The 17,219-nt window shown below is 34.3% G+C and overlaps 1 protein-coding gene across 2 annotated transcripts in view; it reads right to left on the bottom strand.

Annotated features, from left to right (window-relative positions):
* The window catches only part of Galnt13 (polypeptide N-acetylgalactosaminyltransferase 13), a 571,919-nt gene that overhangs the window by 43,508 nt on the left and 511,192 nt on the right, over positions 1-17,219 (bottom strand). For both annotated transcript variants that reach the window (XM_021192182.2, XM_029536704.1), the window contains exon 11: positions 6,021-6,119. In XM_021192182.2, coding sequence (XP_021047841.1) covers positions 6,021-6,119 — 99 coding nt within the window. The remainder of the gene's footprint in view (positions 1-6,020; positions 6,120-17,219) is intronic.

Raw genomic sequence — 17,219 nt, 5'->3', positions numbered from 1 at the left:
ATTCTGAGCATAAATGCCTCAAATGTAAGGACAACCACATCCATAAAGCAAACATTGTTAAAGTTTAAACAACACATCGAAACTCACGCATTAATAGCGGCAGACTCAAAACCCCACTCTAACTAATGGACAGGTTAAGGAGACAGAAACTAAAAGGAAAAACAATGAAACAAAGAGAGGTATTAAATCAAATGGACTAGATATCCACAGAGCTTGACCCTACAACACATAAGAATACATCTTCACAGCATTTCAAGGAACATTCTCCAAAATTGATCATACACTCTGTAACAAAGGAATCATCAACGGATTCAAGAAAACTGAAATATGTCCTTGTATCTGTCAAGACATCATGGGTTAAATCTGCACTTCAACAAAAATAGAAACAACAGAAAGCCTACAGACTCATGGAAGCTGAACAACTCTCTATGAAATAGTAACTGGGACAGCGAGAACATAAAGTAAGAAATTCAACTTCCTAGAGTTCAATGAAAATGAAGGCACAACTTACAAAACTTACAGGACATAATTAAATCAGTGCCAAGAGGAGTTGGCTAAGAGGAAGTAATTTAGATAATTAAGCGCCTTCATAAAGAAATTGGAGAGATCTTATTTTGCAACTAAGAAGCACACCTGAAAGCTCTAGAATGAAAAGAGAAGGAAACACACCTACGGGCAGTAAACAGCAAGAAATAATCAAAATCAGGGCTGAAATCAATTAATTAGAGACAAAGAGAACAATACAATGAGCAAAAATCCCCAAAAGCCGATTCTTTGAGAAAATCAACAAGATAGACAAACACTTAGCCAAACTAACCAAAAAGCAGAAAGACGGTAACAAAGTCAGAAATGAACGGAAGGCATAACAACAGACACTGCAGAAATTCAATGAATCATTAGGTCTTACTTCAGAAGAATGTACTCTACAAAATTCAAAAATATAAATGAAAGAGATGATTTTACAGATAGAAACCACATACCAAAGTTAAGTCAATATCAAGTAGACTATATAAATTGTCTTGTAACCCCTAAGGAAATAGAAACATTCATTAAAAGTTTACAAACCAAAAGAAAGCCCAAAACCAGATGGTTTTCAAGCAGAATTCTACCAGACTTTCAAAGAAGAAATAATACCAATATCCCTCAAAGTATTCCACAAAAATAGAAAGTAGCACTGCAAAACTCATTCTATCCAGCCGCAGTCACCCTAATACCTAAACCAAAGACTAAATCAAAGAAAGGTAGAGAATTACAAACCAATTTCCCTTATGAACATTGATGCAAAAAATCTCAATAAAGTACTCACAAACTGAATCCAAGAACAGATCAAAAACATCATCCAACATGATCAAGTAGACTTCATTCCAACAGTGCAGGGATGGTTCAATATAGAAAATTCCATCAAGGTAATCCACCATATAAAGCAAATAAAAGAATAAACATCACATGCTCATCTCATTAGCTCCTGAGAAATACTTTGACAATTATAATACCCCTTCATGTTAAAAGTCTTGGAGAGATGAGGAATATAAGACATATACCTAACCACAGTAAAGGCAATGTACAGCAAGGAAACAGCTAACATCAAATTAAATGGAGAGAAACTGTAAGCAATTCCACTAAAATCAAGGACAAGACAAGGCTGACCACTCTCTCCCTTTCTATTCAGAATAGTGCTTGAAGTACTAACTAGAGCAATAAGACAACTAAAATTGATCAAGAGAATAAATATTAGAAAAGAAGTCAAAGTATCATATTCACAGATGAGTTGATAGTTTACATGAGTGACCCTGGAAATTCCATGAGAGAAATCCTACAGCTGACAAACCCCTTTAGCAAAGTGGCTGGATACAAAATCAAACAAAGAAAATCAGTTGCTCCCCTTTACATAAACAATGTATGGGCTAAGAAAGAAATTAGAGAAAGAACATCCTTTACAATAGCCACATATAATATAAAATATCTTGATGTGCTCTAACCAATCAAGTGAATATCTTGTATGGCAAGAACTTCAAGGGACTAAAGAATAAAACTGAGGAAGATGGCAGAAGATACAAAGATCTCCCATGTTCATGGGATTTCATGCAATTCCCATAAAAATTCCAACACAGTTATTTATGTATCTTGAAAGAGCCGTTTTCAACTTTATATTGAAAACTAACAACAACAACAACAAAACAAAAAACAAAAACAAAAACAAAACAAAAAACAACCCAGGATATCTAAAGCAACGCTATACAATAAAAGAACTTTTTAGAGCTATCATCTTCATGCTTACAAGCTGTACATCAAAGCAGTAGTAACAAAAGCTCCATGGCAAAGAAACAAACATGTTCATCATTGGATTAGAATAAAATCCACAGAAACAAACCCACACATCTATAGACACTTAATATTTGACAAAGAAGCGCCAAAATCATCCAAGGGAAATAAAAACATTCAACAAATGGTGCTGGTCTAACTCGATTTCTGCATGTTGTGTAGAAGCATGGAAATAGACTCATAATTATCACCCTGCACAAAGCTCAAGTCCTAATGGATCAAAGGCATCAACATAAAACTGGACATTCTAAATCTAATAGAAGAGTAATTGGAGAACTGCATTGAACTCATTGTCACTGGAGACAAATTCTTCAGAACACCAGTAGTTCAGTCACTAAGAGCAATAATTAATAAATGGAATCTCACGGGACTGAAAAGGTTTTGCAAGGCTAAGGACACCATCAATAGTACAACATAGCAGGCTACAAAGTGAGTAAAGATCTTGAGCAACACTGATTTCTTATAGAGGAATAATATCCAAAATTTATAACAAATTCAAAAAATTAGAAATCAACAAACCAAACAACCCAGTTAAAAAATGAGGGTATATAGCTATACAGAGAATTTCCAACAGAGGAATCTCTGATGGCTGAGAAGCACCAAGGGAATGGGGAAACCTGGTGGTGTAGGTGGGCATGGGAGTGTGGAGACAGTGTTTATTACTGCACTATTCACAATAAGTAAGATATGAAACCATTTTAGATGTCCACCAATAGATTAATGGTGTGGTTCATGTGCACAATAGAATTTTTATTTATCTGTAATAAAGATGAAATTATGATTTTTGAAGTAACATAGTGCCGAAGATCATCAAGAGGAGCAGAATAATTCAAACTTTTTTTTTTTTTTTTTTTTTGGTTTTTCGAGACACGGTTTCTCTGTATAGCCCTGGCTTTCCTGGAACTCACTTTGTAGACCAGGCTGGCCTTGAACTCAGAAATCCTCTTGCCTCTGCCTCCCGAGTGCTGGGATTAAAGGCGTGCGCCACCACGCCCGGCTTAATTCAAACTTATAATGTCAAATACTGAAGGATTTCCCCCATATGTGGTTCAAGGTGGGCACACTTTATAGATGTGTTAGGGTGGAAGATAAAAAAACAGTAATGGTGTCTACTAAGGGTGGGAAAAGTTATAAAAGGAGAGAAAAAGAGGGAACTGGAAACTAGAGTGGGAGATAAAAGACATGAAAGTAGAGGGATGTTTGGGGAGGAAGAATGGGGACTAGACCAGAAGGTGGTTCTGAGCGGTTAGTGGGCATGAAGTTTAATGGTTAATAGTCAAATAATTTAAAACATCCTAGCAAACCCCATTATTTTGTATGCTAAGTTAAAATCAAAGTAAGTTCAACCATCAAAAATTTTAAAGAAAAGAGTTGTAGCTAACATAAGCTTACCAAGAAACAAATGTCTTGTTTTATAATGAAGATGAGTTAATTTGGCCATGTGGTACAAGCTTGTAATCCAGCACATAAAAGATGTAGGCTGGAAGACCAGGATTTCAAGGCCAGCCTCAGGAATATAAGAAAACCAAGGCTACCCTGGGCTACAAGAGACCTCTTAAAAGCAAACCAATAAGCAAAACCCATAGAACTAGATATGAAGGAAAATAAGTGGGTTTGTTACAACTTTTGTGTAGTAGCTGGATAGAAAGTGTAAATGTTTCTATAGGCTGGGTACTACTTCTAAAAATTAATAAATAGATAACTGTAAAAAGTTGTTATTGTTTTAATGGCAACATAAAAGAATAAATCATACTCAGAGAGTAACTCAGAATAAAATCTTAAAAGATGTACTTAAAGTAAGGAAGTAAATCATTTTAACATGTCCCTTAAAAATACTGAGTTTCAATAAAGCATTATTATCATAATAGAGTTTTATGTAAGGTTTAACTTTTAATACTATTTCATTTTTTAGAATAAAGAAGTTATACTGTTTATTGCTCAATACTAAAAGATGCGGGGTATCTTTTTCTTGCTTTCAGCATAAGCCTCTAAATGATATTTTGTTTTTCAATTTTTTAAAATTAATTTTGACTTTATAATTACATAACTTCTGCTTTCTTCTTCCTATTGGAAAGCTTTCTCATATATCTCAAATTGCTTTCTTTCAAATTTATGGTTGATTTCTCCTTTTAATGTTATTATAGACATTTGCATGTGACTTACACTTATACATGTATATATACACACAAAAGATTGACATATTATATATTCATAAATATACGAACATGACCATCCTGGTCCATATGTTAACATTTGTAGATTTTTAGGGCTGATCACAATTGATTATTTAATACCAACTCTTTTTCACTGTAGACAGAAAAGGGAGCTATATAAGAAAACACTTAGGAATAATGATCAAGATAATGGAAGCAGGAGAGAATGAACTGGAAATTCTGTGTGCCCACTTAGCTAGATTGTGACTCATGTATCCTTAGAAGAAAAAAGTCAATAAAATATTTTTCTTCATGTTTTAAGTAATCAAATATCAAACATTTAGCTGTTTATATTAGTTGCTTTGTAGATTAAAAAGTCCTGAAATAATTATATCGGTGTAGTTCTCATTAATGTTAGAATATAATGATGGTAGAATAACGGGAGATTTTGTAGTTTTAAAAGTGATATTATCCTCTAAATTATTTTTATATTATCTTTAATAACTTTTGTGCACAAATGACATAATTCATAAATGATTTTGAATATCTTCTTACTAGAACTGAAACTTTAAAACACATTAATTCATATTTTGATTGTTTTGTTTTTAAGGGGAAAATTTATTTTGTCATTTTTCACTATATCATGCACACTCTTTGTGAAGCATCATCCCAAATTCAACTGGGTCTATTTAGTTCTTGATTTATATACCAATGGGAACATGTATCATTGTAAAGGATGTGGATACAAGCCAGGCACAATAGCTATTGGAATCTCAATTCACTCTGCCAATAAATATGACTTATGTATTTGTAATATTCACCACTGATATGGAACTTTCTGCTGTTGTCCCCATCAGTTTCTGTAGACAGCTTGTTTACTGATTATGTGCTCTCTCAAACTCAGCATTGTGAGCACAGTTCCAAGAAATTCCAAATACTCTTTCCTAGAGTGGCCATGCAGTCTTACAGCTACAGATCAGTAACTCACAGTCAAGGGGACTCTTGGTGCCACTCCCTGTGAAACTTCTCAGGGCTCCCTCTTTGTGCTCTGGTACATTTCTGATAACTAATTGAACTGCCAGTTGGGAAATTTACCCTAGAATTTTATCTGCTTGTACTGACTCATACAGTTGAAAATGTATTGAAAATCAAAACCTCTTAGAAAGTCATATACAAACATAAATTAACAAAGCAAATACAGACTAATCACCATTGGGAAAACACTTCCATATTAGAAACATTATTTTCTTATCCAGTTAATAGCAGAGCAAAGCACAGGCATTTATGCATCATGATAAATTGAGATGTTACAACATTCTGTCCCTATTACATGTAGGCTCATTTTTAAGTTTTGGCCTTTTGATTTAATACTGCATTGCTGTCTTCAGGTGGTTCAGACAATAAGATAAGGATAATACATTGTTGATTGGATACCTATCTGTTCATTTATTGTTGGCATATGTACCAGGCCATACATGGATGGTTTGAACAGCAGTCCTCCTCTCCCACCCCCAGAGAAGGAGCTGACAACAAAAGATTGTGTACCTGGTTACCTCCCATGCCGTGACAGTTGAAGATACCCACTTTTTCATTTTCTTTGCGGCCCATGTTATCTAAGCATTGATTGGTCTCAACATTTCGTATCTAAAAAGAACACACAAAAATGGGAGAGTCAAACAAATCCAAATACTTAAGGCGTAAACTCATTCTGATGTCCATGAATTACAGATTGTTAACTAGATAATGCAAATTTGTAAGGAACTGACTCCAGAAACATGTTTGAACTCTTGCTTTCTCATTTTCTATTTATGATTAGTCTTAAACTGACTTCTAAACTCTACCAAGCTTGAATAGAAATAATGTTAGCTTTGAAAATAGTATCTAATCAAGAAATGAGGTAAATGCTCTATGTTATATATAAAAAAAAAAACAACTTTTAAACATTGGGGTATTTTGAAATTCCATAGAGATAATTAATCAGTTATTAAAGTCCTATAGAATCATATGTTAAAAAGTAAAAGTAAATTGGATTTGTACTTGAGTTTATATTTTATATATATATATATAGTTTATATGCTCTATCTTGTTCATAATAAATGTGATTATTTACATTTTTCTGTGACTAAGAAACACTTGTTAATTTTATTTGATTAAATATTAATTGTTTTTGTCCACAATTAACATAAAGTTAATACACATTTGAGCTTAATGTAACTTAAAAAGGTATTTATTAGGATTAAAGATGCTAAAATTTCTAAAGTAAACATAAGCTGTTAGAAAAAGAATCAGGCAGAGTAATACCTCTATTAAATGATGTATTTTTAAACCATTATCCTTATTTAACACCCAAGCACCTAGTTAGTATTATCTACCCTGCTTCTGAGAATTCTATACCTCAGTTCCACATAAAGAAATACATATTTTTAGTGTATACTGTGAAATTACCTCAGTATTGTATCTCTGTGTGGTTACCATGTATTGTATATACATTTCTTCCTTTTTGGAAACTAATAAAATTAGAGATGATGGGTATAATTTTACAGAAGACAGATGCAGTGTCTACAAGTCAATGTTTCTATTTTGCAAGTATTATGGTTACATGGTACTTTCTGGGTCTGGAAAAAAAAATCCTTTGGTTTTTCAGTAAAACCTCAAACAGGAAATATGAACAGTTGTGGTCTTACTGGCTGAGAGTTGGAAGTGGATAGAGATTCTCAAACCCTATTTCAATGCTTTCATACTTAGTTCAGAGTTACAGACATGTTCATCAAGAAATTTGGGCAACGACACCATGAACTAGGCAGAAAACAGTGTTTACTGCACTAAGAGCACCTTGGCTTCTGGGAGTATACCAAATTGTTATATAGTGTTAGTATGTATTCTCAAGCTGATGAAAGTTGTTTGAGAATTGAGCCTATAGACAAATATTTTTCAAAACTAGCACATATATAGCAGAAGTGGAGCTTGAGCTTACATGGGTCCTGAACAACTGGAACAGTGGCTATCCCAAATGCTGTTGCCTGTATGCGGGATATCTTCTTCTAGCTAGCCTGCAGTTTCTGCCCTTATTGGTTGAAGACGTGCCTAGCTTCACAGAGACTTAATGTCCCATGGTGGAAGGATACCCAGGAAGAACCCCACCTGCTCATAAGCAAAGAGGATGGAGGATGGGGAGGGATTGTGGGAAGGGGTGGCCAGGAGGGGGCAGTAAGAGGAATGTAAAGTGTGTAAGTAAATAATAATAATAATAATAATAATAATAATAATAATAATAATAATAAATTTAAAAACTATCACATGCACAATAATTATGAAGGTAATAATTTTTAGAAAGTTTAGCCAATAGATCTGTGTGCAGTTCATATAGCCTAATAAATCATACACTGGTTGAGTTATAGCATTATACCTCCTGTTACCTTGTTAAAAAAGGTGGATCTCTACAAGGCTCAGGGTCCTTGAATAAATACTGGTAAGAGTAACAGTGCAATATGTTAAGTCATTTGTAAAGCTTTGCATCTCAGATAATAAAAATCTCAAAGCATATCTTTCTCAGTGCAAGCCTGATAGTAGCACTTTAAAAGGGCATTAAATAGGCAATTGACATTTAACTCTGATAAATTAGGCACAAAACTTGAAAAAGCCTCCATTTGGGACTGGGCAAGTATATGAATGTCTACTTCAATTTAGGTATGTGATGTTTTTATATGTGAATGAATGATAAGAGCATTATTTTTTTAATAAAAAAGAATACCTAAAATATATTATCCTTAGAAACAATGCATTATTGATCTACTATCTATGATGTATACATTTGGTTTTGGTTCTTTGTCTTCTCTTATGAATTCAGTGATTAAATAAAAAAGCATAAAGATGTCCACATCTTATAAGATATTACAGAAATAAACGAAGTAAACGTAATATTTTCCATTGTACAGCTTATATTTAAGGATGATAGAAAGCAATAAAATATATTCAAAGTATGTCAAAAGATTAAAGTATCTCATGGGAGAAGGATAATTACTTTTTCCCAAGGACAAGTCTCCTCATTAGTCATTCAATACAAAATGATCAGCCCTGAAATCATGTTCACATAAATCATCCTAAACAGCCTTGCTATGTTATATGTATATATTTATGCATATGTGTGTAATCTTAATAACGAAAGAAAAAGAGGCCATCGATATGAGAGTGCCATGGTGAGGTTAGGGGGAAGAAGAGAAACAAGAAAATAAAGAATTATTTTTTACTCTAAATAGTATTATTAAATATAACTCAAGGAGACAGTCCTAAAAATTGAATTTTTATTGAGAAAACTAACAATATAAACCATGTTTTTATAGTAAGAAATATCAAGGTGTTTAAAAGCAAAAAAAATCTTATTAAACTTTTCATAAGTAAAGACAACTTGATATCCAGGAAAATATATTCTTGTAAAAATTAAGGTGGAACAAAACAAGTTATCACTGGACTTTTCAAAGTTATGCAAAGCCAGGTTGTTAGCCAAGGACTCTGGATATTGTTCTCAGTAAATACGGGCTTCTTTTGTCCATTTGTAGGGACATAACTTGGGATATTTTGTGATGTATATTTTACTTCCTGGGTTATAACCATGCTACTTGGAAGTTCTTCGGTTCCATGGGTGCTGTGGGTGGAGCCTACCATAATTTACCTCCTGATCTCCACTACTGTCCACTACTGTAAACACCCACTGCTCTTCTTGAGATTATGGCAGTAGGCTAAACACTTCCTTTCTGACTCCCTGTCCTGTCTCTACCCCACTATCAGCAGCCAAACTGAGGTGTTACTGTGCATGCCTATATTGAGAACACAGTATTAGTCCAAAACTAATGGCCTTCTCGTTGCTCACTCTTCTATGGACACAGCTACTAACCAATTATTATGGTATTCTGTAACTTCAAGAGGCATCTGTCTGTCGTTCTCTCTTCTTTTCTTCTTTTCAAATTAAAATTGGTTATTCTTTTAAGAGTATAGATTATGTTTCACCAACTGCTAAGCAATTATTTCTGAGAATAATTTTCCTTTAATTTCTGGTAGTTTCCTATATTTTAATGACACATCTTAGATCTTTGCTAAATTTGAATAGTACTGCTCTTTTCTAGATTACACTTCACAAGCTACTGGGAAGTTCTTCTGTTCCATGGGTGCTGTGGGTGAAGCCTTCCATAACTTACCTCCTCATCTCCATTACTGTCCTCTATATTTATCTTATATTTTAGTTTCTTTTTAATGGTTAGTTTGTATCTGAAATTTCAATATATTTGTATTATCTATAATGATATATATTATCCAGTATTTACAGTCATTTAACATCCATTCCTTTGTATAATTTTTTAAATTATTTTTTCTGTTTTTGCATGAATCCTGTTTTCTTTAACTTTTAAGTGGGAAGGTTGATGCCATTTTCTACTTCAGACTGAGAATTATCTTCTCCGTACATTTAAAGGCTGTTTACTAAAAGGCTTCTACTATGTTTTTTTTATCTCTTTGTTTTTTTTTTTTTTTTGTTTTGTTTTTGTTTTGTTGGTCTGAAACTTTTATTTTCCCCTTTGACCTTACATTTAGACTTTGGTTTCATTCTCTGATTTTTCTTTCTTTCTTTCTCTTTTAATTAACATTTTTAAAAGGTTTGTTTGTTTATTTATTAATTTATTTTTATTAGATATTTTCTTTATTTACATTTCAAATGTTATCTCCTTTCCTGGTTTCCCCTCCAAAAACCCATTCCCTTATTTCCTTCCCTCTTCCCCTGCTCACCAACCCATCCACTCCCACTTCCTGACCCAGGCATTCCCCTTCACAGGACCAAGGGCCTCTTCTCCCATTGATGACTGACTAGGCCATCCTCTGCTACATATTCAGCTTGAGCCATGAGTCCCACCATGTGTACTCTTTGGTTGGTGGTTTAGTCCCTGGGAGTTCTAGGGGTACTGGTTAGTTCATATTGTTGTTCCTCCTATGAGGCTACAGACCCCTTCAGCTCCTTGGGTCCTTTCTCTAGCTCCTTCATTGGGGACCCTGTGCTCAATCCAATGGATGCTGTGAGTATCCAGAGCAATTAGACAACAAAAGGAGATCAAAGAATACAAATTGGAAAGAAAGAAATCCAAATATCACTATTTGCAATGATATGATAGTATATGTAAGTGATCCCAAAAATTCCACCAGAGAACTCCTAAATCTGATAAACAACTTCAGCAAAGTAGCTGGACATAAAATTAACTCAAACAAATCAGTGTCCTTTCTCTACACAAAGGATAAACGGGATGAGAAAGAAATAAGGGAAACAACACCCTTCACAATAGTCACAAATAATATACAATACCTTGGTGTGACTCTCACTAAGGAAGTGAAAGAGCTTCCAAGTCTCTGAAGAAAGAAATGGAAGAAGAGCTCTCTGGCTTTTCTCAAAGGGAGCGATTTGTAAAGTAAGTTTCAATACTCCACAGGAAACAGGACACTGAGACACTTCAGATGAGAAAGTAGAGACTCCACCTATGTGCAAGATGCCCGTCCCTAGTTCAAATACTAATTGTAAATTAACTGGAAACAATTTCTGATCAGTAAGTACAGGACATGGGAATGATCATGTCCAAGTTTGTATCTAAACTCTCCTTTCTTCCTTCTGTTCTTTCTGCAAAGATGGCAATGCTATGCCAGGGATGGATGTGGCCCTTCCCATTTTATAGTCAGTGAGTCTCACTCAATATCTCATTTATGTGATATTGATGTGGCAAAGTCACATCATGTTTTCTTCTTTTTGCTTTTTTTTTTCCATTTTTGTTTTTCAGTCTGTGACCTGGTGTTCTTTTTGTTTTAGTTGAATGATGTCATTTCCAAAGAATTTCAAAATAGATCTATTTTTATTAGTAGAAGCCTGTTCTATTTTTGAAGATGCAACCAGGCTTGTGGCTTCTTAATTTATGGGCAAGTAGTGTCACTTGTCCTTCAGAATGTAGCACGGAGTGGTTATTGTATCTGAAATAAAATTAAGTCTGTCAAGCTGCCTGGATACTAAAGGTGGTAGGATAGTAATAACATGGATGGATGGTTTAGAAAGCTTGTCAGAATGAGTTTCGATTAATGTATACAGTGTCAAATCTGTCTGCAATTGGTGCACATTTATACAAGCTGAAGCTTAACCTTTGTATTAACTTATTCAGCCAGTTTCACCTCCACCAAAATAAAAATATTTATTTATGTGTAAGACCCTCTTACCCACTGTGTGCATTTTATCCCTTTTGTCATTGCTACTTTATCAAAAATACCTAAACAAAATAATGTAATGGAGAAAAGATGTTTTCATAGATGGCTTCAGATATTTTAATCTATCATGGTAGAGCAGGTGTGGATGAGCTGAGCCGCTTGAACATGGCAGCCAGGAAGCAGAGAGAGTTCCTACACCATTCCTTTCCTCCTGCAGCATGTGGCTGGTAAAGTCCACATTTAGGGAAGGTGTTCATTTCTACCTTATTGTCTGTAGAAATTAAATGAACAGACAAAACCCAGAGGTGTAGCTCATTAATCTCCTGGGCACTTTTAAATCCAATCAAGTTGAAAACTCAAGATTTAACTCCCATTATGCCAACGAAATGACAAACATTGAACTAATGTTAAGTAGTTTTCACAGGTAATGGATATAGTTATTATTCTGAAGCTGGAAACATTAGGCCCAGCTTTCAGATAAGTGATTGTTATAAAAGAGGCCTAGAAGAAAGATGTAAAAAAGAGTTATTATAGATCAGAGGCAACAAAGGTCATAATTATAAGTCATAACTCATCTACAAACACAGCTGGGAATCTAGTTATGTAGACTAGAAACAAGGTCAGTAAGATGGCTCAGCAGGTAAGTGTCATTTGCCTCCAAACCTGAAGATCTAACTTCTATCACTAGGGCCTGCATGCTCTAACTTTGCCTCTGACCTACTAGACTTATTATTGTGTATGTGAGTTTAAAACCAGAAACCTAAGAACAATTTGTATCACAGTCAAATCTGTCCTCCTAAAGGGTATTATTGTGAAAATGTGTGCAAGGTCCTGACTTGTTACTGATATCAGTCTTGAGAAATGGCAATCAACCAGTAAAGGGTTTTATCCTTTAAGAACCCTCATGTGTGTGACCCATGGCTCCAGCTGCATATGTAGCAGAAGATAGCCTTATCAGACATCAATGGGAGGGGAGGCTCTTGGTCCTGTGGGGAGGCTTGATGCTCCAGCGTAGGGGGATGCTAGGGCAGTGAGTCAGGTGTGTGTGGGTAGGCAGAGGAGCACCCTCATAGAGGCAGGGTAAGGGGGATGGGACAGGCAGTTTGTGGAGGGAAACAAGGAAAGGGAATAAATTTCGAATGTAAATAAATAAAGTATCATCAACAACAAAAATAGTCCATCATGTGTGTGTGTGTGTGTGTGTGTGTGTGTGTGTGTGTGTATGTTTGTGTATTCTATGACCTACATCAAAGTAACCAGAGCATAGTAGGAATTTGGAAGTCTAGAAACTCTTTGACTTATTTTCTATGCTGTGATATAGTGTGGACTGCTTGGCATAATGTCAAGGGATTTCTAATTTTAATTGGTTGTGTGGTTTTTGGTTTCTTTGTTTACACATTATCTTTTATCGCTTGGAAATAATTCTTAAGGATATAAATGAGGGTATTGTTTTTATACTTTGTTGTTGATGCTGGAAATGAGCAAGCCATTACACAGCTTTTTCTGTTCTCCAGAAGCCCGCTTAGCAGTAATTAGCTTGATTCCCTCAGCTGGATTGCCAAGAGTAGAGTTGCTCCAATCTAAAAATAGTGGGATTGTCCCCATGCTGCCAATCGATCTTTACATAAAAAATAATCCATTGTGGAAGTGAAGGATAAAATCATTTATGCTTGAACAAGAACCTTAGAAAATATTAATCAAACCAACACATTTGTATTTTAATAGGTTATCATCTAGGTTACTATTACTTAACACATTAAATATTAATAATGACTTTACATTGTAATGTTAGTCTTCCATAATATAATTGCTCTGTTGTATATATAATAGTTATAATACATATCTCAAAACTTGAGTGAATCCTAAGGTAAACAGTTTGTGTAGTTAATAAGTTCAAACATACTTTTCTCAGATGCCAAACTGCATATAGTTATAGTTTATTGCAGTTATTTGAATCAATATCTACTTAAGTAATAAAATCAAACCAAATTCCACTCTAAATTATCAAAATCGTATTTATTTCACCTACAGATGTGTATACTCATTTATTCTGGATGAAAATCAGCTGCTGGGTCCCTAAGATACTGGAATTAAAGCATGAACTGAGAAAGCCCACATTTGTGTATCTGACCTAGAAAGAGACTTATTTTTACTGGGTTATCCTATTTAAAGGGTCAAGAACATTGTGAATCTATAAATAAATCTGATTACTGAGGATGGTAAGCCTTTAAGTATTTTAGCTTCCACACTTGTTAGTAACTGATTGTATCCATAATCCATGCAGCCTAGCAGCTTTACAGATGTCTATTTTTGTCTGTTTAAGTTTGCACCACAAAATATTTAAGAAATAAAATACCATGCATTTAAGGACATTAACTAGCTGACACAGTTAAAGGATCTAAGAGGAAAAGAAAGTGCTGAGGTCAACAACACAATACAAAGTGCACAGACCAATGTCAAAACATGTCTAGGCAGCATGCAAATGGAAATTTTAAGTACCAAGGGTTAAGTCACTTGGCTCCAGAAATCCTCCTTTCATCCATTTGCCCTCTGATAGTCCTTTGTTCCAAATAGCTTACAGACATACAAAATACCATGCATACTGTCAAAGCTCCAAAAATTGGACCAACATTCTATTTTACAAGGTTATTTATTTCAATCTTGTATCTGAATTAGTCTTTATATTTAGAATATCTGAACCTGTCATGTTAAGTCTACATAAGTTAAAGAGCTATTTAAGAGAGAAGTTAATGCTGCAAAGGGCTCAACCTTCTTATTCCATTATGATCTACTTACTGAGTCTAAAAGGCATGTGCTTCATTATGTTACTTAAAGGCTTGAGTTCAAAGCAATTGCACAGCTTTTAACTTCTGATTGTCAATTTTAGATAATTTATGGGTTGGGGAAAGTAATATTTCAATTATCTGAGTAAGAAGTAAACATCAGACAGTAATATAATATGCCTGACATGAATATCTTTACTGATATTCATTTCACTGCTGGTAAATAAAAATAGAGAAACTGATTGCCATGAGCTTCTACATCATCAAACAAAACAGAGAAAGCAATAAAAAATTTGATGGAGAAATATTTCCTTTTATCAACTTAGAACAATATTAAATATACAGATATTTCAGAAAATTGAAATTAAAGGTCCATTCAAGATCTTAAATAGTTTAAGTTGACAAGACATTAAAGGAGAAGTCCATGATTAGATTAAACCTCTCTACACATGCTCTATATCATGACTATGATGAAGTGGCACTTCACCTCTTTAACTTGACATAACATTGTACTGTGCAAAACCTGCTCTTTGCCCACTTTACCATCTAGAGGGTCCGTGTTTGGGTGTAGTGTCTTAGTTTTTTTTCACAATAATAAATGCAATGAATTTGTTGGTGTTAAAAAAATAAAATATAATTTGATAACAAGTAGCTTCTACATCTGGCACAACCTTCAAATTCTAAGAAAGAAAGCCCCTGCTCACACGATGAAAAACATGACAGGTAGTAAAAGGAAAAAGCCTCCTATCGTGACTGTTGCCCATTAAGAGCTAAACACTAACAACACATCTTCAATTGCCCATCTTAAGTTGTGTGTACACAGCTGAGCAAAATGGAATTGAGGAGAACTTGGTGAATTTGCCTTTCTGTTTCCATGGCTACAGATGTTGTGCTGGATTTCTTTGGGGCATCCTTTTAAGGTGGAAGGCACTAACGTCCCAGGTACACTAACGTCCCAGGAAGCTCAAAACTTTAAACTTACTTGGTGTTTGAGTAAGACCATACCACATTGTGTAGTTCATGTGACACACTTTGATTTCCAGGTTTGGTTTTGTTTGTTTGTTTGTTTGTTTGTTTTTGTCTCATTGATTGCCGCTTGGCACTCCTGCATCCACTCTCAATTTCAGCAGAATGGCTCTAAAGTAAGGATTGTTGTTTGGTTGTTTTTCATTTAACTTGGCATTCTTAGCATATGAAACAGGACTAGAGTTTTATGTAACAAAAATATATTAGTGAATATAATGCAATTATTTTGTTTCATGACATCACAAAAGTATGGGCCATAGTGCGAGACTTCAATATCTATTTGAATTCTGACTTCAACAATTAACTTGTTTTGACCTTTAGGGCAGTCACACAAATTATTTCAGTCACGAAAACACAAAAACAAAGCCCATACTGAGGAAGTTTTGTCAGGTAGGAATACTAAAATTAGTGGAAACCACCTAGCCCAATATTAACATCACGAACAGTCATCTCTGCTACTGTGTCTTCCCAGAATCTGTAAAGGACAATCTAGCTTAAGTGTTTTCTAAAAGCCACACCTTCTGCACTCAAATGATGCTATGAGACTTGGCATGACCTCACTTGACTGCTTTGAGGTCTTGGGATTTTCTCCAATACACTATGCTACTTATTCTATGTATATTACAAAGAAATCATGCTAATCACTGTGTAAATTTTGAGGAATATTTTTTTCACATACCTGGTTTATTACAGAAGATAGATAATTCAAAATTAGCACATTGCCGAAAGGAATTTGCCTGCACTAAATTTCAACTGAAAAGGAAGTCAATTAGATTTCCTGGATATACACAAAGCTTAAAATTATTTTTTTAATCTGACTATAAATATTTAGATCTCTTTAGTTGATAAAGTTCAATTTTTTTTTTCAGAAGAAATCTGTTGGTCCCAGTGAGTTTCTCAAAGTTTCCCTCTTATATTGTTTCCACCCACTTAATTAAAAGAAGGGTGGTTATTTCTTTTCATGTGTTTCTGAGAAACTGAAAACAATATTCTATATCAAGAAGAGAAACACTGCTCTTCTACAAGGTAGGTTGGGATTCATGATCAATGAAATTTTTCAATAAAGAGATAGGAATATTTAATACTTTATTAGAGATTATCAATGGATTCTCATAGTTTGTGGGAGAGGAGTGTTCTTGTTTAAAATGCATTCGTTTTTGTTTGTTTGTTTGTTTTTTGTGTTTTCTTTTTTCTTTTTCTTTCTATTTTTTTCTTTCTTTTTTGTGGTTTTTTTTTTTGTTTGTTTGGTTTTTTTGTTTTTTTGTTTGATTTTTTTGTTTTGAGACAGGGATTCTCTGTATAGCTCTGGCTGTCCTGGACTAACTTTGTAGACCAGGCTGGCCTCTAACTCAGAAATCCTCCTGCCTCTGCCTCCCGAGTGCTAGGATTAAAGGCGTGTGCCACCACGCCCAGCTTAAAATATAAACCTCTATGAAATAAATGTTAACATGCATATATTATATATTAGAAAAGAACAACTACAATATCCTTGGCATATAAAAAAATCAAAGTGGAACTAAGTAACTTAAGCAACACATGCCAAAAATTGTCAGTGTTATTATATATAAGACTTTAATTACACATTTTAGAAGAAATACATACAAACTGAAATTTAGTTCAATGAACTCCATTGACCACAGATGAAGGATAGACACTTGGCCAATAGAACATTGGGAAGGCACTTCAAAATAGTCATTAAAAACTACTCAGC

This window comes from Mus pahari, chromosome 3 (genome assembly GCF_900095145.1).
Source record: "Mus pahari chromosome 3, PAHARI_EIJ_v1.1, whole genome shotgun sequence".
Taxonomy (NCBI): Eukaryota; Metazoa; Chordata; class Mammalia; order Rodentia; family Muridae; genus Mus; species Mus pahari.
The sequence above is the reverse complement of the archived record's forward strand: the minus strand, read 5'-3'. Positions and strand labels throughout refer to the sequence as shown.